At 35.2% G+C, this 24,641-nt stretch overlaps 4 protein-coding genes and 2 long non-coding RNA genes across 10 annotated transcripts; 4 read left to right on the top strand and 2 right to left on the bottom strand.

Annotated features, from left to right (window-relative positions):
* The first annotated feature begins 1,802 nt into the window (after window positions 1-1,802).
* Window positions 1,803-4,733, top strand: LOC124443265 (pachytene checkpoint protein 2 homolog). Of its 2 annotated transcripts, XM_046993807.1 has the most exons (6): window positions 1,803-2,041; window positions 2,118-2,184; window positions 2,521-2,561; window positions 2,696-2,749; window positions 4,516-4,585; window positions 4,672-4,733. In XM_046993807.1, exons 1-6 carry the CDS (start codon window positions 1,950-1,952, stop codon window positions 4,699-4,701), a joined length of 354 nt encoding a protein of 117 aa, XP_046849763.1. In that variant the 5' UTR covers window positions 1,803-1,949; the 3' UTR covers window positions 4,702-4,733. The 2 variants fall into 2 exon arrangements, 1 of the variants encoding a protein (XP_046849763.1); XR_006947567.1 differs by lacking the exon at window positions 2,521-2,561 and having other exon boundaries at window positions 4,672-4,718.
* A 519-nt stretch (window positions 4,734-5,252) lies between these two features.
* LOC124441626 (UDP-GalNAc:beta-1,3-N-acetylgalactosaminyltransferase 2-like) lies at window positions 5,253-13,750 on the top strand. Its single transcript, XM_046992093.1, has 11 exons — window positions 5,253-5,282; window positions 6,327-6,406; window positions 7,368-7,468; window positions 8,211-8,299; window positions 8,469-8,567; window positions 8,636-8,731; window positions 9,155-9,268; window positions 9,711-9,816; window positions 10,315-10,481; window positions 13,268-13,299; window positions 13,483-13,750. Exons 1-9 carry the CDS (start codon window positions 5,253-5,255, stop codon window positions 10,416-10,418), a joined length of 819 nt encoding a protein of 272 aa, XP_046848049.1. The 3' UTR covers window positions 10,419-10,481; window positions 13,268-13,299; window positions 13,483-13,750.
* Window positions 13,751-14,245: 495 nt separating this feature from the next.
* LOC124443255 lies at window positions 14,246-16,521 on the bottom strand. 3 transcript variants are annotated; one of them, XR_006947554.1, is made up of 5 exons: window positions 16,270-16,521; window positions 15,922-16,044; window positions 15,668-15,809; window positions 15,495-15,598; window positions 14,953-15,074 (listed from the first exon to the last, which is right to left on the bottom strand). XR_006947554.1 is itself a non-coding variant. In XM_046993787.1 (3 exons), exons 1-3 carry the CDS (start codon window positions 15,825-15,827, stop codon window positions 14,287-14,289), a joined length of 489 nt encoding a protein of 162 aa, XP_046849743.1. In that variant the 5' UTR covers window positions 15,828-15,915; the 3' UTR covers window positions 14,246-14,286. The 3 variants fall into 3 exon arrangements, 1 of the variants encoding a protein (XP_046849743.1); XR_006947555.1 differs by lacking the exon at window positions 15,495-15,598; XM_046993787.1 differs by lacking the exons at window positions 15,495-15,598; window positions 15,922-16,044; window positions 16,270-16,521 and adding an exon at window positions 14,246-14,550 and having other exon boundaries at window positions 15,010-15,074; window positions 15,668-15,915.
* Window positions 16,522-17,857: 1,336 nt separating this feature from the next.
* On the top strand, window positions 17,858-18,575 carry LOC124443300. Its single transcript, XR_006947609.1, has 3 exons — window positions 17,858-17,886; window positions 17,997-18,152; window positions 18,501-18,575. It is a non-coding gene; the product is annotated as an uncharacterized LOC124443300 (long non-coding RNA).
* A 1,623-nt stretch (window positions 18,576-20,198) lies between these two features.
* Window positions 20,199-24,032, top strand: LOC124443261. Of its 2 annotated transcripts, XM_046993798.1 has the most exons (3): window positions 20,205-20,341; window positions 20,885-21,074; window positions 23,577-24,032. In XM_046993798.1, exons 1-3 carry the CDS (start codon window positions 20,318-20,320, stop codon window positions 23,765-23,767), a joined length of 405 nt encoding a protein of 134 aa, XP_046849754.1. In that variant the 5' UTR covers window positions 20,205-20,317; the 3' UTR covers window positions 23,768-24,032. The 2 variants fall into 2 exon arrangements, 1 of the variants encoding a protein (XP_046849754.1); XR_006947563.1 differs by lacking the exon at window positions 23,577-24,032 and having other exon boundaries at window positions 20,199-20,260.
* On the bottom strand, window positions 23,620-24,635 carry LOC124443285. Its single transcript, XR_006947589.1, has 2 exons — window positions 24,535-24,635; window positions 23,620-23,912 (listed from the first exon to the last, which is right to left on the bottom strand). It is a non-coding gene; the product is annotated as an uncharacterized LOC124443285 (long non-coding RNA).
* Between the last annotated feature and the right edge of the window lie 6 nt (window positions 24,636-24,641).

Raw genomic sequence — 24,641 nt, 5'->3', positions numbered from 1 at the left:
ATGCTCATGTTGATTCTAATCCTTCATTTATTCTGTCTTGTTTCACAATTAATAATCACTTTTGCTTGTGCTGTAAGACTAGTATGACCAAAGACAGCACCAAAAGCACCTTCTCGTGCAGTAATATAAGAGTGCTTCTTGCGCTCATATCTTGTGTAAAATTAAAACAAAATCTAATTTACATTAAATCAATCATCATGGTTGAAAGAGAAATTGCAATACGCTGGCAGAGTATTGCAAAATCTTTAAACTCAACATCTATGCGAAATGATTATCACGAGCCAGTCAGACTAGCCGTCTACTTTGAATATTTAATGGTTTATTTGTGCCTATGATTGCACTGTTATAATATTGAGGGATGTTATAACAGTGTCTACAAAGCAATAAAAATTTAACTTCCGGTGATGTTCTAATGTTTGGTAAATGATTTAGCCAAAATAGCTATTTTGCATGATTGTATAGAACTATTGCAATCATAAAGATAATTCCTCGGAGAGGAAACTGTTTCAAATTTTCGAATCCAACTTGAGGGCTCGTCATGAATGCTCGTCTGTCCATTATGTTCAATGGAGATGATTGACTTCGTTTGAAAAATCTGACAGTAACTTTTGTGCCATAAAAGTAAACCTTTCCTGTAAATGTTTGCAGTTTACAGCTGTTTTCTGGAAATCATCGTAAAGTACCAGTTTTGATAGAAATTTCGACAGATCGTCTGCAAACACTGGTTTTTGAAAATTTATATGCTCCTACAGTTCGTCGTGATTGTATTTTAACATTATTCTTACAGTTATTCATGGCACTGAACGATGAAGATTGAGACTGCGGTATGTGTTTGTTTGTCAGTTGTTTGCTTGTTTGCTTCATCATACTGCAACTTTTTCCTCAGTATTTTTCAGATGCAGAGGTCGATAAGATCAAGAATAGCAGAACAGAGATGTAAGCATGTATTTGTTTGTATCGTTCATCAAATCTTCTTTGCTTCAATTTCTTTCAGAACCACATGGCCGTAACCTGTCATTGTCAAGCAACGCTTCTTGCAGTAAGTTAAACCAATATTTATTACTTATTTTTGGAGAAGATATTAAAATTTAAAGAAGGCATGTTTCGAGAAGACAAAATTTTCGACTTCCATTCTTCGGTGTTTGCAGATGATCATAAACATGCACATAAAAGATTTTTTACAATATTCTAACTAAACTAGAGAGTTCCCTCGCTCTCTAATTTAGTGAAGAATTTCAAAAAGAAATTCAAGTATTCCAAAAGAGACTTCTGCCACCTATTTTGAAATAACTTGCACAAAATTTCAAGCAGCGTACACTTGATATTCTCATAGAAATTTTTTGTAATTAAAATAAGATCATACGTATGTAATATAAAATTTGACTAAATCAAAACAATTTTTCAAATGATAGCCAAGTATTCGAAACTTCGATGTAAACTAATAGAATTTGTATGAATACAATTAATAAGAACTTACTGTTTGTTCATTCTTGGAGGAAGATTGGGTGGTTGGAAATGGCATTAATTTTTTGGGAAACGGATGTTTTATATGGACCGTTTACATTCTATATAATAAGTCGTTCATGTTTTGATTGACGTTGTCAGTCAGTGAATTGTAAGTCAAGATGTATCAACTATGAAATACAACCGGAAATCCTTATATATATGTGTCTCTATGTATTGTGTTCAAGAGTAAAACAATCTTCCTTATTACATTACATTTACCATTCACTATGGTATTTGCTATCTTTAGAACTATGTATTATTTCTTTCTCTACAATGTTGTCGCTTTTACAAGTAAAAGCACGAAAATATTTATATGACATGAACAAACTTGCTTGATGACAACTTTGCTCAGTCAAATACTTATTATCTATCAATTACGTATTTACAGAAGTCTTGATTTGAACTACATTTATGCGTTTATTTGCTAAACCTAGTCTTCCCCAATGTTGTTTTCTTCTTATTTCAGACATCCTAATGTAATTATATTGACAACATCGAACATAACTAGAGCCATAGACGTTGCGTTCGTGGACAGGTTGAAAAATATGTTTGTGACTCGAAAGTTTTTTAATTCACTTTCTCATCTAACTTCGCTATTTGTTCGCCCACAGAGCCGACATCAAACAGTATATTGGTCCGCCATCAGCCAAAGCTATTTACAAAATTTACCATTTGTTTGTATGTAACTTATGTCTTCTTGTGCACGTGATCAACGAAATGGCTGCCGGTCAATTATGTTTTCTGGCCAAAAGGAACGCCGAAATGGCTTACCGCAACCTATCATCATATACAATATAAAACAATTTGCCTCGTGAAGTATATCCCCTCTTCTCAGTACTTTGTACCTTTACGTCTACTGCTTTATTTCCATACCACAATATAGTCGTTTGTGCAAGTTATACAAACATGTTGCTTAAATAGAGAGGTGTGCAGCTATATAGAAATTGATTGCAAACGATTGCATTGTAGATAATTTTTTAATAATCAAAATTAATGTTCACCGTTTCATCACAGACCAGTATCATATCACCAGCCACTCAAATTTTGGATTTAAGGTACAACTGAAAAATACACGAAATTTTATTTTGACGAAAATTGACGGTGTTTGTTAGAAATTTTTGTTCACTTCTATGTTGATGACATGGTTTTCTTTTCCGATGTACAACTTTTTCCCTATTTTCCATTGTAGCTTTGTCGACAACGATGTAACACACTGTAGTCTTGAATTAAAGAAGATAGCCGAGTAAGTGAAGTAGATGTTTGTAGATGTAGATCGTCGAGGTTAGTGGTGTCCTGCGAAGGACTGTTGATGTTGATGTTGACTGACTTCTTAACAACCTTAGCGGTAGTCATCTTTAGAGTCAGCATCAACAACAACAGTTCTTTTCAGGACTTTACTAACCTGGACGATCTACATCTACAAACATGTAACGATACTCCCATGTTCAAACCTTTCACTTTAAAGTAAAGTGATGTCACAGAGTAAAATAAACATTTCTTGTCTTAGTTTATGGTAAATATTATGTCACCCAGTCTTCATGTTTTCAAGTTAGTATTCTTCTCGTTTTACAAAGAAAACGAAACTACGCCCGGGGGATTTTCAGAAGTTGTCTGAACCCTGGCAGTATGTTCTAGTTTCTTTTATGAGAAGAATTCTTGTAAAGAAAAAAGACAAATTTTGAAAGGAAAAACCCGTTTTCGGTCCATGCTTCCCGATACCTTCTTAAGCGTAAGGCACTAAAACGCGGCATGTTAACGTTTCGGTAGCAGATTTCGGCCCCTCCACGCTATCCTACTTGGGAGATGCAATAGCAAGCTTCCGCCCATCAGACCCGAGATCACCTGCGATAGGCTTTGCTCGGGGTACGCAGGAGAGTGCGGTCGCCACCGAAGTGTGGACCCTAAGCCACTGCATACTATATCGCACCCAGCTTCCACTGCTAGTTGACATCTACTATATGAAGCTATAGATTTATATTTATATATACAAAATTTAGAGGCTTACGAAATTTGTGGTATTATTAAAGTCACAACTGCGCATGCCCAGATAATTTCTTTGATAATTTGCGATTAAGTGGGATAATTGCCCCAGATGTAGTGCAAGTACATCTAGTTAGTCGTTGCCATGACTATAAACAATTAGTCGAGTGGGCTGCGCATGCTCGAGCGCATGCGCAGATGATTTCTCCATTAAATTGTTACTAAACATGCTATTTACTTCAAAATCGGGGCTAGTAGATGCAATTGGTCGTTGCCATGACCATGAACATTGGCAGCCAATCAATTTAACTGCGCATGCTCAGTTGATATCTTTAATAGTTTGTTAATAAGCAAGTTATATACTCCCTAATTGATGCTAGTAAATGTAGTTGGTCGTTTCCATGACTATCAACTCGGACAATTGGTCAAGTGGACTTTGCATGCTTGAGCGTGCTGCGCATGCCCAAGCGTACTGCGCATGCTCAGATGATCTTCTTATATTTTTGTGACCAAGCGATTAATTACTCAGTAAGTGATGAAAATAGGTCCAGCTTGTTGTTGCCATCACTATGAATATGAAAAATTTGTTAAATGACTAAATTTCTCATTATGATTGAAATTTATGATTTCCCAATATGTGACCAAGTGAACCACAGAAGGATGCAAGCTTGTTCTGTTTGTCATTGCCATGATTGTAAACTCGAACAGTTTGTTGAGTTGTTTGTGCATGTTCAGATGAGTTCTCAAATAATTTAGGACTGAGGTTTAAAATATACCGTCTTAATACTTGCAACATAAATAAAATTTAACTTTGTATTACATCTACATTTAAGGCGTAAAGATGTTTTTTCTTTGTTATCGTAGTCAGTAGTTATCAAGTAATGGACCACTCTCAAATAATCACGAATATTGGTTGACTTTTGGTTAGGTTTCTTTGGGAGGCCCTTCTCCTTTGAACTTGCAAGGAGCAGTCAAGCGTCTCACTGTGATAAACCTACGAAGTATTCTTTCTCTCATTTTCTTGTTTAGAAAAAGTTATCAACTAAGTGGTCGAACTCTTCGTAAACTACCATTCCTTGCACATGCGCTGTACTCAAAAGTAAGTAATACGAATTAAAGCCTTCACCCGTGTTCTTTTTGTTGTACATGCATGTACTTATATTGTCCCTCAAACCTACGTAATAGGCGCAAACGATAACCTTAGAAGAGTTTTGAATAATCTTTCAATGGTTGTCGACAAGCAGTTCAAAGAAAAGAGAATCTTTGCTCAGTTGGTGAAGAAAAAGCGTGCAAACGTGATCTTTTTAGCGATTGTATACTTTTATACATTCATAGTAATATTTTGGATATGTTTTGTTGAAGATTAAGATTTTTGTATTGCTCAATTTAAGTTCAATAAGTAACATAGATCACAAAGTTTGCTAATTTATATTGATGCTTTAAGACTCCTTACATGACGTTTCCAACACACCCGAGGTCAAAGTTCGTATATATTAAAATGCAACAATGTGTATAGTTCGTTATTGAGGATAATGTATAGATTATTTTACATAGGGAAAGATATTTATACGCTATAGTTAATTGTAACTGTTTAATTTCAACTTATGTTTACATTAAATGACATCCTTAAGCCAACTTTACTAATATTGATCGCTATTTTCGTGTTATACATCTATAATCATCTTGTTGTTAAAGATTTGAAGCTTTGCTGCGATAATACAGGTTTGTACAGCTATCTCATCTTTGTTTGTTGCCTGCCTGATAGCATGTCGACTCCGGGGACCAGATTTTTTATCGTGATTTATATGACATTATAGATTGTCGTACGTCTATCTAATATCTTGAGTATAAACGATATGTTTTTGAAAGATGAGTTTACATATACTCTAGCGTAGTGTCTTCATCAGGAGTGATCTGATGTTGAAACTTGAGTCATTATATACTCCAGTCTAGTGTCTTCATCAGGAGTGATCTGATGTTGAAACTTGAGTCCTTATATACTCCAGTCTAGTGTCTTCATCAGGAGTGATCTGATGTTGAAACTTGAGTCCTTATATACTCCAGTCTAGTGTCTTCATCAGGAGTGATCTGATGTTGAAACTTGAGTCCTTATATACTCCAGTCTTATGTTTTCATCAGGAGTGATCTGATGTTGAATCTTGAGTCCTTATATACTCCAGTCTAGTGTCTTCATCAGGAGTGATCTGATGTTGAATCTTGAGTCCTTATATACTCCAGTCTTATGTTTTCATCAGGAGTGATCTGATGTTGAATCTTGAGTCCTTATATACTCCAGTCTATTGTCTTCATCAGGAGTGATCTGATGTTGAAACTTGAGTCCTTATATACTCCAGTCTAGTGTCTTCATCAGGAGTGATCTGATTTGAAACTTGAGTCCTTATATACTCCAGTCTTATGTTTTCATCAGGAGTGATCTGATGTTGAATCTTGAGTCGTTATATACTCCAGTCTAGTGTCTTCATCAGGAGTGATCTGATGTTGAATCTTGAGTCCTTATATACTCCAGACTAATGTCTTCATCTGGAGTGATCTGATGTTGAATCTTGAGTCCTTATATACTCCAGTCTAGTGTCTTCATCAGGAGTGATCTGATGTTGAATCTTGAGTCCTTATATACTCCAGTCTTATGTTTTCATCAAGAGTGATCTTTTATTGAAACTTTCGCTAGTGTTATTTAACCATGTTATCTAAAAACTTTATCCTACATAGTCCATTTTTCTATTTGTGTTTCCACTTGTTTTCTTTAATGTTTTAAATTAATGTTCTTGACAGCAGAGAATTATTCTCATTATGATTTGGTCGTTGGAATACTTTCATAGCGCGGCAACTTTGATTTGAGGCAAAGTTTACGTGAATCATGGGTTGGCTATGCAAGACGACATTCATCTCTAAATAAAAGGGAAGCACAGGGAAAACACTGAATTTTCTTGAGGTTAGCTGTAGTGTGTTTTGTATTCAATTAGAGCTACTTAGCGTGTGAAACGTTACAGCAAACACAATATTTGTGAAGGTAAAGTGTAGAACAGTGTTTCAAATTGGCCTGTCGCGTTTACAACGAATTTCTTTAATACCGGAGAACGTTTACAATGTATTTCTTCAATACCAGAGAACGTTTACAAAGTATTTCTTCAATACCAGAGAACGTTTACAACGTATTTCTTCAATACCAGAGAACGTTTACAAAGTATTTCTTCAATACCAGAGAACGTTTACAACGTATGTCTTCAATACCAGAGAACGTTTACAACGTATTTCTTCAATACCAGAGAACGTTTACAACGTATTTCTTCAATACCAGAGAACGTTTACAAAGTATTTCTTCAATACCAGAGAACGTTTACAACGTATTTCTTCAATACCAGAGAACGTTTACAACGTATGTCTTCAATACCAGTGAAATGTTTGGTAAACTAATCTGATTACCGATATGAGTAACGTTTTAGCAATTGTCAGATCTACGTAGAATCGAATTGGACATTTTAGCTGACCGCCATTCTTTAAGTAGTGTAGCGTTGTGCGTTTCTATGATGGCCTATTGAATATACCAACAGCAAGGTCTTTAGTTTCGTTTATCAGTTTTGTTCTACACAAGAACAACTCATGCAAACTGCATTCTTTGTCATATGATAAATTTAACTGTGTTGACTAACGTCATTGTATTGAGGCTAAACTCGAATATTCACAAGAAATAACGGTTCACGGTACACTTGCCTAAAATATCCCTTTCTTTGCTGTGGTTTTCTTGGCCAGAGTTCCCAACAACCGTTTCTGTCGCAAAAAAATTGTACCAGTGATATAACTAAGTACAATGACTAAATCTGAAAAATAAAGTGTTGGTTACTATTCCATTGTTGTTTTAGAGTGTTGGTGAAGTTCATCGTTTCAAATAATGCATGTTACGTTCCTCCAGAGTTCAGGATTGATCCTTACAAATGCGAAAGAAAGAAAATCGAATCTCCAAGTTTGAAAATTTACTTTTGATTTGATAGTTGTGAGGTTTGGCGCCTGGAAAAAGCCGATATAAAACAATATGACGTTGGAATCTCGATGCAGGCGATAAACTAACGAGGCACATATTTACAAACGTCGAACATAACCTACTATACATGTGATATTTAAAGTTAATCAGTTGCGGATTACTCATTACGAAAAGTAAACCAAGACATTGTTAGTTTTACTTTTGCTGCTTGGAACTTGCTAAAAGTGCCGTTTTAGACCATTTATGATGTTGAAAACCGTACGTGCGATTGAATATCGACGAAAAGACTTTCGTACCATCTAGTGTTTAAATGCGCGAGGCTAAGAACTGACGAGGATTTCCTATTTCTGCAGACTGTTTTGATAATTTTTAAAGTTTATTTTGAACTATTAATTTCTTTTGTATCGTTCACACTATGTGTTACAAACGCAAGCTAGGAAATGCAAAGGCAAGGAACGTAAAGAACGCAAACGTTGTCAAGAGACTGAGCTTAGTGGAGGGATTAAATATCACCAGGCCTCGTAATTTTGCCTTAGCCTACATGCTCCGTAATTATTAATCAGCCACTGCTGCGAATTTATCATTGCTGTATGTATTTGTAGCGAAGATCAGACAGTCTTGATGGAAATATGTGTTGCTATCTCTCATGGAGATTTTACCGTCATAGAGGCTGGAACGAGTGCATGATCAAACGTGTTTATATGTTTGTCATATTGATGTTTAGACTACGAAAATGAAGTAATTGCTTACAAACGACCAAATGAAGAAAATTTGAGATATTTTCACAGTGGATCTATCGGATGGGACTTTGATGTGAGTATTAGTTAGTTATTTGTAGCCATTAAGAACTGCTCAACGGACACTGTTGCATTGAACTTTTGGGACCTTCTGAACAAAGTCTGAAACCTGTTGCATAAAGTGTCTGTTTGGCTTCAGGAGTAAAAATTTGGGTTGGCAATACAATACAATTATTTTTATACAGATCATCCGTCCCATTATTTTGACTCGTCTTGGCATCTCTTTATCATCGTTGAATTCAAAAAGAAACTCTTCTGTTCGACTCTACGACAGAACAACTAAGGTTAAACCATGCAGTTTATAAATACCGTTTACAAGTTATTTGATCTAAATTGTTTTATCTCGTTTCAGAGCGAAATTATATCTGTTTATTTCTCTTTCCAAGACCCTGGTACAACAGAAAACGGTTCGTCGTTTAAAGCAATTGAAAACTTTATTTTGCCAAAGGTGAGTAACAAGTCGATAATTTATCAAAATATTCAAGTGAATTGTTTGAGCTCAGTATCGTTATCATGTTTGTACAGGTTAGTAGAGTGCTGAGAAGGGCTGTTGGTGTTGATGTTGACTGATGTTTCGACAACCTTAGTGGTTGTCATCTTCAAAGTCGAGTGAGGAGTAAACGTCTGCAAGCAGATAACAAATATGGCAAACCTGACGTTTACTCCTCACTTGACTCTGAAGATAACTACCACTAAAGTTGTCGAAACGTCAGTCAACATCAACACCAACAGTCCTTCTCAGGACTCTACTGACCTGGACGATCTACATGCACAAACATGTAAGATATTGAAGCTTAGTCACAAAGTTAATTATGACTTTGAACTTTTCTATAGAGTTTGAACATTTGGTACGTTTCAAATGCCATTATAGGACTTCAAGGGCAGCGTCGTGTCTGAAAACGTAAAATGTTCAAGTTCTCGATGCAGAAAATGCGAGTATTTTGCCAACATTGAAAACGGAGAGGATTATTTCAATGTACACAAGGTATAAAACCATAAAGAAGTTTTATGTCATAGCCAATTGGAGGTGAATTGTTATGATTTAGAGCAAGTGAAGCGATTTTCTCCGAAAGAATTACTATCCAGTAATAAATGTTTTTCTTCGGTGCCCTCTTATCGATATTTGGACTAAATTATTGACATTTTACGATATTGCTAAATACAAGTTTTTCAATGGATATTTATTGTTTATTTTACAACAGATTCTTGAGCACGAGGCTTTATTTCGCTTTTGATGTAGCAAATTCATGTGTATTAATAAACAATTGGTTACTTAATCGATGTTGCAAGCATTACTAATCTACTAGAACGTATATAAAGGGTTTTCCAATTCAATGTTAAATAATTTGATTTAGAATTTTATATTTTGTTGGCTACAGTTACAAATCTATGGTGAATACTAACCCAAACCTACTCTTTTTTCCTAGATAAGACGGATTAACAACGAGTTCGCCGTCTTTCCCGAAGTCGAGGAATCAATTCCTGATGCTAGATGCGTGGATGGGGCTGGAACGTTCATGTATCGACTTTACAGTAGGTGTTTTTATGCTACATTACGTACGTACTGACTTCTTCGTTTTCGCGGTTAACAACGAGAAATTTGATGCAACAGTTGCTCTTAACTGGATTTTTCTGCGCACATTGAAAAGAAACAAAATATCCTCAGCAGTAAAGTGGATTTGTTGCTAGCATTTGTTTGGGAGGAAGCCTCTTCTCAATGTTAGTTTAATTTTAATGAAGAATGCCTCTCCTGTTGTAGCCCACGCATTGCCCCAAAGCCTTATAAGCTGTGAGTCTTTTCCGTTGGAAGCTTGCGAGAATTTTTAATTTTGTTTACTCTTTAAGAGAAGAGAAAATTTTGAAAACAAAAAATCCCGTTTTCGGTCCATTTCGATATCCTATTAATTGAAAGGTGGCAAATATCCCTATTACTTTGGGATGTCAATAGCAAGCTTCTGCCCATCAGACCCCTGCGATAGGCTTTTCTCGGGTACGATGCTGCTAAAATCGGATTTGGATATTTGTTGGTAGGGTGGTTTCTTGCAATGAAGTGCAAAGTACACATGCATGTACGTAATAAATTGGATGGCTGTCTCTATGCGATCAAAAGAAGTCATATGAATCCGAAAAGTTAACTGTTTAACCGTAAAATCACTCGAAATGTAAAGTTACTTTCTAGATTGAACCGTGAAAATAAGGTAAAAGAAAGTTATTATTCACAATGAATTTATGACATAAGGGTATAATTTAAACGATACAAATGGCTTGGCTTATTAAATGCTAACTTTGTAAAATCTATTATAAGAATTAGATAATCCATTTTTTCCATGAAGCTCATGGATACTTTTGTTCATGATATGAGAGTTATATTGTATAAGGAGGCTCTCGTTCATCACGAGAGAGTTATGAGATAGTTACCTTGTAAAAGTTAACATGTAAAAGCGTATAAACATATTTACAGTTGGTTTAAATTATAAGTCATTAAGGCGGAATTTTTTTTAACTTTTGCAATATCCTTGAATGTTCTAGTTTCTTTTTATACAAAAAAGATTAAATTCAAAAGCAAAAAACCCCGTTTTCGGTCCATGCTTCCCGATACCTGCTTAAGCCGAGGCACTAGAACGCCGCATGTTAACGTTTCGGTAGGAGATTTCGGCCCCTCCACGCTATCCTACTTGGGAGATGCAATAGCAAGCTTCCGCCCATCAGACCCGAGATCACCTGCGATAGGCTTTGCTCGGGGTACGCAGGGAGTGCGGTCGCGACCCGAAACGTCTGGACCCTAAGCCACTGCATACATATCGCACCCAGCTTCCACTGCTAGTTGACATCTACTATACCTAATATTGGCTTTATATATATATACAAAATTCAGAGGCTTACGAAAGTTGCGGTATTATTAAAGTCACTACTGCGCATGCCCAGATGATTTCTTTGATAATTTGCGACTAAGTGAGCTAATTGCCACAAATATAGTGCAAGTACATATAGTTAGTCGTTGCCATGACTATAAACAATTGGTCGAATGTACTGCGCATGCACCTGCGCATGCGCAGATGATTTATCCATTTAATTGTTACTAAGCATGCTATTTACTTCAAATTCGGTGCTTGTAGATGCAGCTGGTCGTTGCCATAACTATGAAGTCAAAAACTGTCAAGTGAACTGCGCATGCTCAGTTGATATCTTTAATAATTTGTTAGTAAGCAAGTTATCTACTCCTAATTGATTCTAATAAATGCAGTTGGTCATTTCCATGATCGTTTACTCAGACAATTGGTCAAATAGACTTTGCTTGTACTGCGCATTTCCAAGCGTACTGCGCATGCTCAGATGATTTTGCGTACATTTATGTGACCAAACGATTTAATCACTCAGAAAGCGATGAAAATAGATCCAGCTTGTCGTTACCATGACTATGAAATTGAAAAATTTGTCAAATGGACTGTGCAGACTCATATGAAGTTTAAAGCCTAGTGCCAAACACTAATATTCCCTCACCAAATATTAAAAGAAAAGATGGTACAATGCTTTATGAATAAATTTCTTTAAAGTCTGTAGCAACTTGCAATCCTCCGTAGATTCTCCGGGAAGAGAGTCGTGACAAAGAGGAAGAAGAAACTCGAATGTCGGAGTGGCAGCGATTGAAAGACGATGAGAATGAACGTTTACTTAAAGAAAGCAGAACTATTTCTGATATTCTTTTTGTTTCAAATGTCGATGTTTACAGAAATCTTCCATCCCAGTTGCTTCAGTTTTTCTCGTGGTAAGAGAGTGTCTGAGACTTTTTATATTTTTTCATGCCACTGTGAAATTTCTGGCGATAAGTGGACAGTCTCAAATCAACTTTAAACATTATTTTTGCCCAAATAACTTGCATTAGTGTATAATTCATCTCGCCAGTATCTCCTTACCTACGACATCAGTCGTCATATGTCATATTGATCTTGCTTCATGTCGGCTTTTCTTTTAAATAGGCTCTCGGCGACTTTAAGTTTTTCCTTTGTAATGAAAACTGACGATGATTGTTTTGTTAACCTGGAGACCATCTTACAGGTTTGTGAAAGCTCTTCAATTACATCTCCCAAGTAGGATAGCGTGGAGGGGCCGAAATCTCCTACCGAAACGTTAACATGCGGCGTTCTAGTGCCTTGCGCTTAAGAAGGTATCGGGAAGCATGGACCGAAAACGGGGTTTTGCTTTCGAATTTTATCTTTTGTTTTCTTCTCATAAAACAAACCAAGCAATGTTTCAATTAACTTCTTATGACCCTGTCTTTTCTGACACTTATAAATAAAGACAACCTTAAACATGTTTTATACCAATTTTATCGGTTTATATCTTTCTGATTTAACTCTCCCATTTACTGTTTCTCATGTATTACGAGCAAACCATACATATGTTTCATGGAAAACAAACAAGGATTATGTGGTTCCCTTAGTTAACATGCGACGCTCTAGTGCTCAACTATCTCGGGGTATCGGGAGGCATGGACGTAAACGGGATTCTTTGGTTTTCAAAATTTATCTTTTTCTTTACAAGAATTCTTCTCATAAAAAACTAGAACGTCAAGGATACTTCAAAGGTTCAAACAACTTCTGCCTTTTTGAACTATAACTTAAAAAAACTCTAAGCATGTTTATACGTTTTTTACTTATTACCTTTTACAACGTAACTTTCTCATAACTCTCTCGTGATGAACGAGAGCCTCATTATACAATATGACTCTTTCATCATGAACGAACGCATCCATGGGCTTCACGGAAAAAAGGGATTATGTACTTTGTTATGAGAACAAACCTGTTAAGAAAACAGGTTGTTATTTTTATAACTATAAGCTGTGTACAAAAACAAAATGAGAGAAGTCACCATCATGCATAAAATGCTTTCTGATACGTAGATGAACACTCGTATTTACTAATTAGCAGACCTGTATATATTATATATTACAGATAAACTTCAAAAATACTTATCTTCAATCTAGCAATCCAGTATCAGACTCTCTTAAATTATTTGGTAAGAAAGTTTTCTGTATTCCAAGAGTTGTTCCATCCATCACCACCTTCTGGGGAATTCTTCCACATAATTCACAAAAAAACCCATTGTCAAAATCAATATCAAGCAACCTTAATAAGAGAAAATTCAATAACTTAATAAAACAAGCGATCACTATCTCAATGGAATATTCATATTTTGCAGCTGAAAATGAAATGATGCTTACCGTATCATGGCAATGATAGCGAGACGAAACTTGGCGTAAGTTATTTCCTTTGGGAAATTCAAACTACCGAAGACACTTGCCTTTGTACATATGCAACATAATATTTGTACATAGGTAAACTGAACAAGAATAAAAAGAAAAACATTCAAAAGATATAGTGCGAGAAAATTAAATAATGGACAAACGTAGCTACTAATGCTTCGGCAAATTTTCATTAAAAAGTACCTCGAAAAGCCGTTATGAAAAGCCGAATGTAATCTTTTAGATCGGCATGAGATATTGCATATGATCCAAACCATACAATCCTGTTTTCAATGCCATCATAATGCTTTTTCGTAGCACAAGAGGAGCAAGGTCTACAATACACTAAATAATTTATTTAAGTCAAATAATTATGAAGTGAAGCGTAACCTATAACAAATCAGAACTTACCCTTCACATCATGGATTGAACAAAAGTACGCAACTGAACACAAGTCTACGTACAACCATTCATCTTGAATAGAACGTTTATCCCACTCTGCACCACAAGAACAAATACCACTTTCAGATGGCGCCAAAATTTTATGACCATTTTTTTCAGGAAGATCAGTAAAATCGCTTGCATCATTCTCATTGCCTAAAATAATTAAATAGTAATATTTACAAAATGCTAGAAAGTGCTAAATACCATACCGATAAAGGAAATAGTATATGTAAAGCTAAAAGGATGTTCACCATTGCAGATTATCTTGCATACTTGTTTCAAATAAAGAAACCTTTTCTTTGCTAAGTGTAGCCAATTCAAAATAGTCTCGCATCTGGTGTAATTCCAAAGGAAAACTTAAAAAGTGCCAATGGAGAATCCATTTCATCCTCGTCAACGATTTGCATGGCTTTTGCAAGGGTTGTCACATGAATGCAATGATATGACGAATAGCTGCAACATTTTAACTCGGGCTGGGGCGGCATTACTTTTGAATACACTAAAGTACAAACCCCCCATGGACTATTCACTGGTTTTACAGCAATCCACTGAACCTCCCTGCACACTGCACTAAACAAGTCCTAAAATATGTAAAATCATTTATCTTTAAGGTTGTATTATGTGTGTGTATGTATGTGTGTGTATGTATGTGTGTGTATGTATGTGTGTGTGTATGCAGATTAATAATTATGATTAATTATGACTTCACAAAATCCTTAGAAAGTGCTTAATATATATATATATCAGGCACGTAAAGCAAATGGTGAATATGACTTTACTATTTTTGTCATACATTTAGTTTATACTACTTAATGTATGTACTGTAAGTATGTGGCTATGTATGTATGTGAGTATGAATGTGTATACCTCAATAGTCATAAATAAATTCAATTTGCCCTGTTGGTTATCACCCTAATAGCTTTATAGAAGCTCCTGAACTTAGGCACAGGATGTATGGTAACAAATTGTGGGGTATTAGAAGGTTGAGAAACAATACGTGTATTTGTACAAAAAAGTTATTTTCACATAACAAAATATACTTCTTCAGGTTGCATCTCATGGTAGGAATGATCACTGAAAACAGACTGCATCATGGATGTGGATTCTGCATTCATAAAAGAAATTCCATGAGATAAATATATTGTGTAAATAATCATTCACAAGTTTTAACAATATTTTTGCTTGTAAAGCTGTGCGGGTTAACATCCACATGTAATAAGAACAATGTCGAACAAGGGTCTTGTAAAAACACAGAAGGATGACTTCACAAGGGTTTGAAATGTACAATAAACTGATATTTAAGGATGAAGACATTTTCTCCCATACCACATGAAGAACTTTACATTGAAAAAATAAGCCAAATACAAATTTGAGACATTCACTACATGCAATGTCAGATTAATATGTAACAAGTTCTCACATCTTTGACAAGGGTCTTGAAACAAATAGTATGTAAGTGTAAGTCAAAATTTGGTGAAGCTGTTCAGACACCTTATATCCTGAAAGAGTAACACACAACACTTACTTTTTTTCAATAAAATCTTTGGCTTCAATACCAAACTTTCTATCATACACAACCAGATATTTTTTCCATTGCTAATATGTGTATGCAACTCGGATATGGTATATCTGACAAGTACAAAAATGTTGTTTGGCCTGTTTTAATCATTTCATTTCAGTAACATCTATTTTACATACCTTTTTGAGGATCTAATTGTATATTATTAGGTAGGGCATCAACAAATTGCTTTCTATTTGCATCACATGAGCAGCACAATATCCAACCATAGCCATCAAGCAATAGGTGGGGATATCGATGTACAAATACAAATGAATTATGCTGAAGAAAAAAATACATGCAGATTATAGCACCAAAAAAAGCGTATTGAGTAATATCATTTAGTTGGGTATATACCCAACATTGAAATTATGGAAATAAAATTTGACATCACCATAATTGTTCTTTTGTTTGCATTATAATCATGAACAACAAAGGATTGCTGACATGATACATTTGATGCAAAGTCAAACTGTAACAATAGCCCAGTATAGTGGCCAGTGGGTGACAAATGACTCTGAAAGAGCAAGTACACAGTAATTATTAATGTTCACTGTTTCAAAAATATCTATTGTAATATATTTTTATGTTTGTTGAGCACATTTCTACCAGATGTTAATAAAGTTTTGCTAGACAGTGTTTCATGCATAAGCAATCAACAAGCATATTGTCAATTTATAACACATTAAAAACATGACTAGTGGTAAACAGTATAAAGTATAACTGTATATGTGAGAACTACTTGACTATGTTGACATGGTTGTTTGGGTTCCTCTGTAATAATAGAGATAGATTGCTTGGTAAAGATATCTTCAGAGTCCTACAAATAAAGACCATTATTTAATTTAAAATGTGTACAGACTTTTAATAAGTGTTTAAATAATGCATGCCTTCTTTAAATTACTTCAAAATTTTTTAGTTATTTCTAGTGAAAGCAGTCCTACATATAACCACTTCCAATGACTTTTCATGAGAAACAATATCAATATGTACATTAAAACTTGTGTTTTGGTGGTTAACTCTTGGTGCTTGTCATAATTTTCAGCAATATCTTCACTTTGTTCATTCTACATATAAATTAAAAAACCCATAAACATAGCGTATTTTTATATCTACATAGTTTTACAATATATGTAAACTTACCAAATCCCAAATTCATTTTCTTGTTCAAAAATTGAGATTCATATGACACACTGCTATTCTATTAACATATATGACATTGTGATTAAAGGATGTAGAGAATCCAGACTTGAAATTGGAAAATGTGCTCCGAATAAGTGTTTTTCCTTACACCACATTGTGGGCATAAATAAATTTGTACACATACTTTTGTTAATATAACTGTGGTAATAAAATAAATTAATATGAAATTGTGCAACCAGAAACAATAAAAGAACACTTTAAAATTCCTACCGCATCATCTTTTGTGTGTTTCCTTTCCTCTCCGCGTTATTGTAATTTGACGGGAAATGGTTTTATTCACTCTTACATCTTCTGCCTTTATAATTAGTCGATCTGTATTTCTAAACTAATATTTACAAATGCCCCAAGAGAATCTTTTATTTTATTGGCTCTCTTCTACAAATACAATACCATGTCCGACTATTTGATTGCACGAATTTTGTAATTTGATCACGTTTTTGACACGTGTGTTTACGATGGGAAAGATGGATTGCTTAAATGTACCTAGTTGTTTAGACTACTTGAATCCATAGTTATCCTGTAATGTATACTCTTGTGAAACACCAATGAGCATACGTAGTGTGTCTTCTATAACCTCTATTCTTGTTCTCCACTTCATCATCTATCCATATTTGTTCTTTTTAGTTCTCAGCTCAACACAACCCTTGTCTGAAGTTCCTAAAATTTCATCTACCCAAGAAAGATCTCTGGTGGTAACATGTTAGGTATGGCTAGTGGTTGGTCATCGTCATTGAGCCTTGTGACACCAGTTCAGTATACGTTAATTGTCCTGAAGACGTTGAGGAGGTTGCTAGTAAAGCGTCACCTAAACCAGAAGTTAGTTTTCATGGTATGCTAACGGATTACGCAAACGTTGTTTGAAAGAAGTTCACATCAAATGGTTATGGTCTCGTTCCATCGTCTTCTGAGAAGGTTTCATGTTCATCCTGTATCTTTCACCAAAGTTACAAATATTGAGTTTTTTATGCTTTTTGAAATTGTCGTTTTTATGACTATTATTTTAGAGCATAGATATTGAAGAATCTTGTGGTAGTACAGGTATTTTCAACATTTTTTTGTTGAAAAATTCTCTAGTTTCAATTCTTCGAAATTTCTCATCTTAATTTTCATCTTTACTTTAGAATCCTTTCGATACGAGAAATCGTCGGGATTTGAGGTACTTTATACGATATATTGAATTTAAGTTTTATAGCGTTAATAACTCTCATCTGTCCATCGTAACTTTGCTATGATTCTATGGATAAATTATGTTTTTGTATATAACAGATTATTGATGATCCTACTTCACCTGATGATCCTCACGCTCTTATTTCGCTATCTGGACTTTAACACAAGATCACGAATATGAGACGATAAAGACAAATTCCGGTTACAAATACAGGCGCTGCGTCAAACCGTGGTTCACTAATGCCTTTGAAATCGGTAAAGTCCTTTTATTATTTTGCTTGTAAGCTTTCTTTACAACTGTAAGTTTTTACTCTCCTAAGACTATAGGCACGACCACAACTGATAATCGCCAGGTTGGTATAGTTTCGAGAAGGACTGTTTTTGTTGTTGTTGACTGACGTTTCGACAACCTTAGCGGTAGTCATCTTCAGAGTTTTTGACTATACTAACCTGGACGATCTACATTTACAAACATGTAACGATACTCTCGGGTTCAAACCATTTTGATAATCCCCAGTTTATCTATGGTGAAACTTGTTATAATTCCCATGTATTTTCTTACTCTCTGGAGACTAAATTTTGTATCCCTTTCTTCTTTCCTAGGCGAGGTTTTATTTCTGCTGTGGGGTGTTTGGCTTTGTATCCGTGTACGAAATGCTCCCTCGGCGTACAACGAGACAAGTACATCGCCTGGTGTATATATAACACTCTGTTTGCTAAGATCGTAGTTGGTCTTCTGAGGTAAGGCAAAATGTTTGCATCGGTGTTACTGTCATTTTCATGAAAGGTTGAATTGTTGGAATGTTATTAAACAAAAGAATGATAGCATATAATGCTATAACCAACAACTAAAACAATAACGACCTTATCAACAACATTTGAGAATTAACCTTCAAACGAGACAAGTCTACTCAAAGCAGAAGGGCATAAAGGCTCTCTGCCTTTGAGTAGACTTGTCTCGTTATTACTCAAATGTTGTTAGATAAGGTCGTTATTGTTAGTTGTTGGTTATAGCATTAAAGGTTGAATTGTTTTGACAACATTCTCTTTTATTTAGAATTGTTCTAGATAACTTTCACAATCCTGATGTGGCGTATGTCGTAAACAGTTTGTCAACGCATGTCATTGCCACCGTTATGTTGGTTTTGCTCTTTGCTTTCAAGGTAATGGTTGTACTGTTAACTTAGTATTAATTACTGCCGATGAAAGAGGATCTTAAAACCTCTCAAAAGAAGAAATTTGTAATCTAGAGAGCTTCGGGTTTTTGTCAATACGTCTATCTACTGGACCTTTTCTTCGTTGAGTTTTGGCTTTCCATCAATGAACGAGTAAGCGTTTTACGATTGATTATGAAGTGTGTTATGATGCGATTGGCAATGAGCCCGAAAAGAAAATAGAACAAAAGCTTTTTAATAGAACGGCCAAGCCCAACTTGAAGAGCTCTCGAAGATAAACACGTCAGATTATCCTCGATGCCTTATATTTTCTTCATTAAATTTTATTTTCAAAACTTTAAATTGAATATTGTCGTTGAAACACCATATGGTGAACAAATTAGCGTAAACAAATGGCCAAATATGTCTTGGACGTTCGTTTCAAATATCAAAAGAGATTAGCCAAGGGTTACATTCTCTCATCGAAAGGAATCATGCAGCAGCGAAGATACTTATCTCTTTGTTATGCTTTAGGTCACGCGAAGTCGTTTTTCATTAAATTACGAAATGTTTTAGGATACATTACGACACATATTGACTAATGTGGAAGTATGAATGTTATAAAACTGCACGACGCGTTTTTTCAAAGGACATTTCTCTGTTTCGAAGCATACTCAAGTATTCCAGTACATAACATTTAATGCTTAATAAAGTAAATGGTTTGAACCCGGGAGTATCGTTACACGTAAATGATGATCGTCCAGGTTAATAAAGTCCTGAGAAGGACTGTTTTGTTGTTGTTGACTGACGTTTCGACAACCTTAGCGGTAGTCATCTTCAGAGTCATTTTGACACTGACTCTGAAGGTGACTACCGCTAAGAAACGTCAGTCAACAACTCCTTCTCAGGACTTTATTAACCTGACGATCATCATTTAAAACATTAATCTTAAGTCAGTCTGTGTACTTGCTGACCTACACCTGCCCTCCTCGATATTAAATTTTTCCTGTCTGTTTTAAAGGTATACTTCTTGAAAAATACAATGTAAATCAAAGAAGGCGTTCTCGGGTAGTTCGTCTATAGCCACAACGATGACGGATCTTCGTAAATCACCATTTCATCTCAACCGTTTGGAGGACGGTACTTTGGTGCGAAAACGATGAAGAGAAAAGCCGCGAGGGTCTGGAAACTGAGAATATACAACTGAGGGTAAGATGTTTTGGGAATACTGTTTGAGTACAGATTAAAACGAGGATTTTTCGAAGAATGTTCAAAGAAACAATGTCAATGGTTATTGTCTTAAATACAAAGAACGACTCTCCATTTGCAAAGTGGGTGGCCTAGGTTTGAGGGTTAGGGAGATTTGTCAGATCATCGCAGAGTTGCTAAAGAACGAGTCGATCGTGAGATGCGCCAGGGTCTGACGGGAAGGTATGGGGGAAATGAGTTGAACTTTGGTCCCTGTGATGGTATTCACGTCCAATTACAGTCTTTCAGTTTCTCAAAACTTGAAAATTGAATGTGTGCTCCTTGTGACAGCACATTATGCATTAAGCCATTTATAGGCGCACGTCAAACAACGTGTGAAATATGCTTTTGTTAAACAACTGCCAAAATCTCAACTCACGCCACACGCGAAAGTGATCATTATCACTTGTAGTTGATTATTATCCCCAATTTACAGAGATTATCATCTTCAATATAGAGTAATTATCCTCAGTTAAAACCATTGAAATTGTAGCAAAGAATCCGTTAACACTTATGAAATAAGCCGATTTGATGTTCAATTAATGACATTCCTATATTAAAATCATTATCCTTACACTTTCACAGGAGGAAATACGTGATTTGACTGCGAAACTTGCAGCATGTGAATACAAACAACAACGAGAGCAGAGACGACAACAAGGAAGTCCACAAGAAAACAGCTACATTTCCACGAGTAGCGAGACTCGTCACTCCAGATTCAACAGCGAGACGGAGAGCGCTCAGGGTCGAGAGTCGGAATCTCCCGATAAAATTGGTCAAAAGCATTGAGTTCTATAATAACTGGAGCGGCTATCTTTACTGGGGCGAGGTCGCCAAAAAAATGGCGGCCAACGGACGTATTTCCGCTGAAATGATCGCTTTGCAGAAAAATAATATTCTCGACCTCCCCCTGGTGTCTATAGTAAATTATAAAGAATTTTTCAAAAACAAACACGATATCACAGAATATGGATATCGTTTGTTCCATATTCTGTGACGATATATTTTTTGGCATTTCTTTTATAATTACAACACTTCAATCATTCAATTGTTGGATGTCGTAGTTTCCACAAAAACGAACATATCGCTTCTTACAGGTGAGATAGTTGCTTGTTTTGTTAGTCCGTCAACGATTGAAAAGCAATTGTACATGTACTTGAAAAGCCATAAAATACGTATTAAAGATCGTATTTTTTAAGATTGACTTGAACGCCAAAGATACTGATGTTTCCTGTTATTGTCTATAAAATTCTGCATACTTTTCTGTCATTTGTTAATGCATGAAATCGTAAATTTACCCATCTATTTGCAAAATAGTTTCCCTAAAGTAAAAGACCCTGCACACAATTTGCTCTGTGAGTAAGTATCAAAAAGAAATGATCAGCCCCAACAGTACCCATGATTTGGAGCAAAGCTTGTTGTGTTCTATTTGCTGACAACATCCAGGGAAGATCAAGGAGTAAAGATGAGTAGAAGATGTTATTGACCTGGCAGAGTCTTAAAAAAAATGATAATGCTGTAAAGATAATTGATTTATTGTCTGCCCAATCCAGAGTTATTTAATTTGATCATGGTCAAATTCTATGGATGGAGACAATGGATTCACTAAGGATGCCTTGTATGCTTTGAAGTTAAAGTTCATGATCCAAAGAAAGATGGCAAGAAGGTTGTGTGTGTTTTAATGCTTAATGAAATGTCAATTCACAAACGTGTAAAATGGAAGGCCATAAAGTATGTGTCTATGTAAACATTTGTACTGAGATTGATGATGAATGGATGCAGATGTGAAGCATCAAACTGTATAAGCCATTGGGTTTTATGTAACTTAATGGTTAAATCATGTCATATCTTTATCAAAATATTTTAGTTGAGTGTTGTTTCAATGTTACTAATATCTAATGCACTATACTGAAGCATTAAAGATTCAGTGATGAAACCTTTAAAGTTACTGTACTGTACATTTCTTCATTATCACAGTTTTTGCTTTTAGAAACAGTTTGAGCTTATTTACCTATTAGAGTACAGAATGGAAATTTATCATATGCATTATTGCTGCTTTTTTAAAGAAAAGTTTAACACTTTTCAAAGCTTTCCTACAAATTTTTTCCTTCTTATTTCTTTTCATGAGATTGATGATATATGGTTAATATAATCCAATAACTTTATAATTTCTAAAAAGCTTTTAAGCTTCTAGCATAAAAGTATACTATAGGTATTTGATTGATTTGGTTATATTGCCTTGCTATGACATATCTACTTGCACTTCATCATTCTTGTATGAACAAAACACCAGATGTGGATACTCAGAGAACAAAATGCACCACCAACTGCTTATGAAATTTATTATTGAGGTGAAAATTGTGTTAATCATTCAAATTGTGTACTTATTTGCAAATATAGGAAAAACAAAACAAAGTGAAAAAGAAGGGTAGAAGTATTAAAACTACAAATGAATTATAAACACCATTGGAAGCATAAGTGTTTTGATGATTATTTGCATTTTGCCCAATTCATATATCAATACAACAAAATCAAAATGTGCTACAACTTTACAAGTATTTGATGCAGTTGCACTTCAGAACATCACAAAAAGGTTACTTAAAGTAATTTCTATACAATATTGTTTGTTTTCATTTACCAAACCTATGCAGACTTGAGTCTTTTTTAAATTCAATATGAAACTCAATTACATAAAATCCGTAAATATCCAGAGATTTAATATTTACTTTTTTAAAGAAACAAGTAAAAATCCAACAATTGTGGCGAAAAAAGTCATTGCCCATTGCATCATGAAAAGAAGCAAAATAGCAATGATAACAAATAAGCTAACTTCTCTCTCGTGAACCGTGGAGATGAACTGTGATATACTTTTTTGTATAGACTAAAGAGTTTAATCGATCAAACAAGTTTGACGCTAGTAAAAAAACGACGCACATCTGCATTCATACATGTGTAGCCGACATATAGCTCTTTCGTCGATAGTTATAAATGCATCCTCGTAGGAGCACATAACTGACAACCACAGTTGACTCGCTGTTATGAATTTAAGGTTTTTACCTTGATTTTCATTAAAAAATTGCTTGCTGAATCCCAAATACACAAATACATTTTCCTCAATCTTTCCTCAGGAGGGAGTGGGAAATTGTAAAATTTTCGGAAAAGCGATCAATTTCGGTAAATCTCAGCGGCAACGGACGAAATCCGCCATTTTTTTGGCGTCACCAGATATCTAAGGCCGCGCTTGAGATAGCCGCTCCAGTTATTATAGAACTCAATGGTCAAAAGGTGTCGAACGTTGCCGACAGCTTGACAAGCAACGGTAGCGTGTTCACACGCGAGGAAAGAGGTGGAAGTTTAATAGAAGATATTAAAAACGCTGATCGTTTTATCGCCCTACCAAACGGTAGTAGCGTTTCCGATGAAGAAACTTTAACGGTCATGTCAAACGTTTCTGTTGAATCCTCGTGATATTGAAAAGATTCTTGGAGGAATATGGCCGTGTGTTCTACTGAAGAGAATATTTATGGATCCTGTTTCAGGAAAGATGAGATTTGACAATGAACTGTGGTACAACTTGACTACCACGAAGATGTTTCCACATAAAGATTAACTCCTACGAGAAGAAAGTTAATTATAAACGATCGAATCGACTTACTAAACCTTTCCCACAATAAATATTCAAACGCAAAAAACGACATGCATTTCGTTAAGAAAATGTGAAACATTTTATGCTTATCTCTGAATTTATGACGTTTTCGTCGCTAATGACGTAATTTGACGCTATGACGTAATTTGATCGCAGCAACACTCAAGTCTGTACTTATACACTTTACACAATTAGCATTGCAATAAATATTTTACATGAAGTACGCAGGGACATAAGCGAGGCTAATCGAAATCTTTACACCTGCATGGCAAATTTTTTAGCAAAATTATTCGGAATTATTTCGATTGTTTTTGCAGTTAATGAACACAAAAATATTTGCATAGCAGGAATAATGTCGATATTCCAAGCAATAACCATTTTATACAAAAACGTTTACACAGCGCTATAGATTTTATTTAATTTAAATTAATGTCGTTCGTAAAAGCCAAAACATTAAATTTGTAATATAGAGAAAATAGATTTAATTAAGTGAAAAAAAGATAAAAGTTTAATTGAAGCTGTACTTTTCTATCTTTTGTGTGGATTTGGAATTTTCTTATCTCCCTCCTCCCCGACATAACTAACGTACCTCAACATTTGCAAGGATTACCGCAGGACATAAAGTTTTCCCATAAATAGAGAAGAGAATCGGCATCCTGCTCGGGCAAGGTAAACATTTCCATCTGACAATCCCGA

Source organism: Xenia sp. Carnegie-2017, unplaced genomic scaffold, assembly GCF_021976095.1.
Source record: "Xenia sp. Carnegie-2017 unplaced genomic scaffold, XeniaSp_v1 HiC_scaffold_20, whole genome shotgun sequence".
Taxonomy (NCBI): domain Eukaryota; kingdom Metazoa; phylum Cnidaria; class Anthozoa; order Malacalcyonacea; family Xeniidae; genus Xenia; species Xenia sp. Carnegie-2017.
Note: the sequence above shows the minus strand (reverse complement) of the source record. Positions and strands in the feature narration are given on the sequence as shown.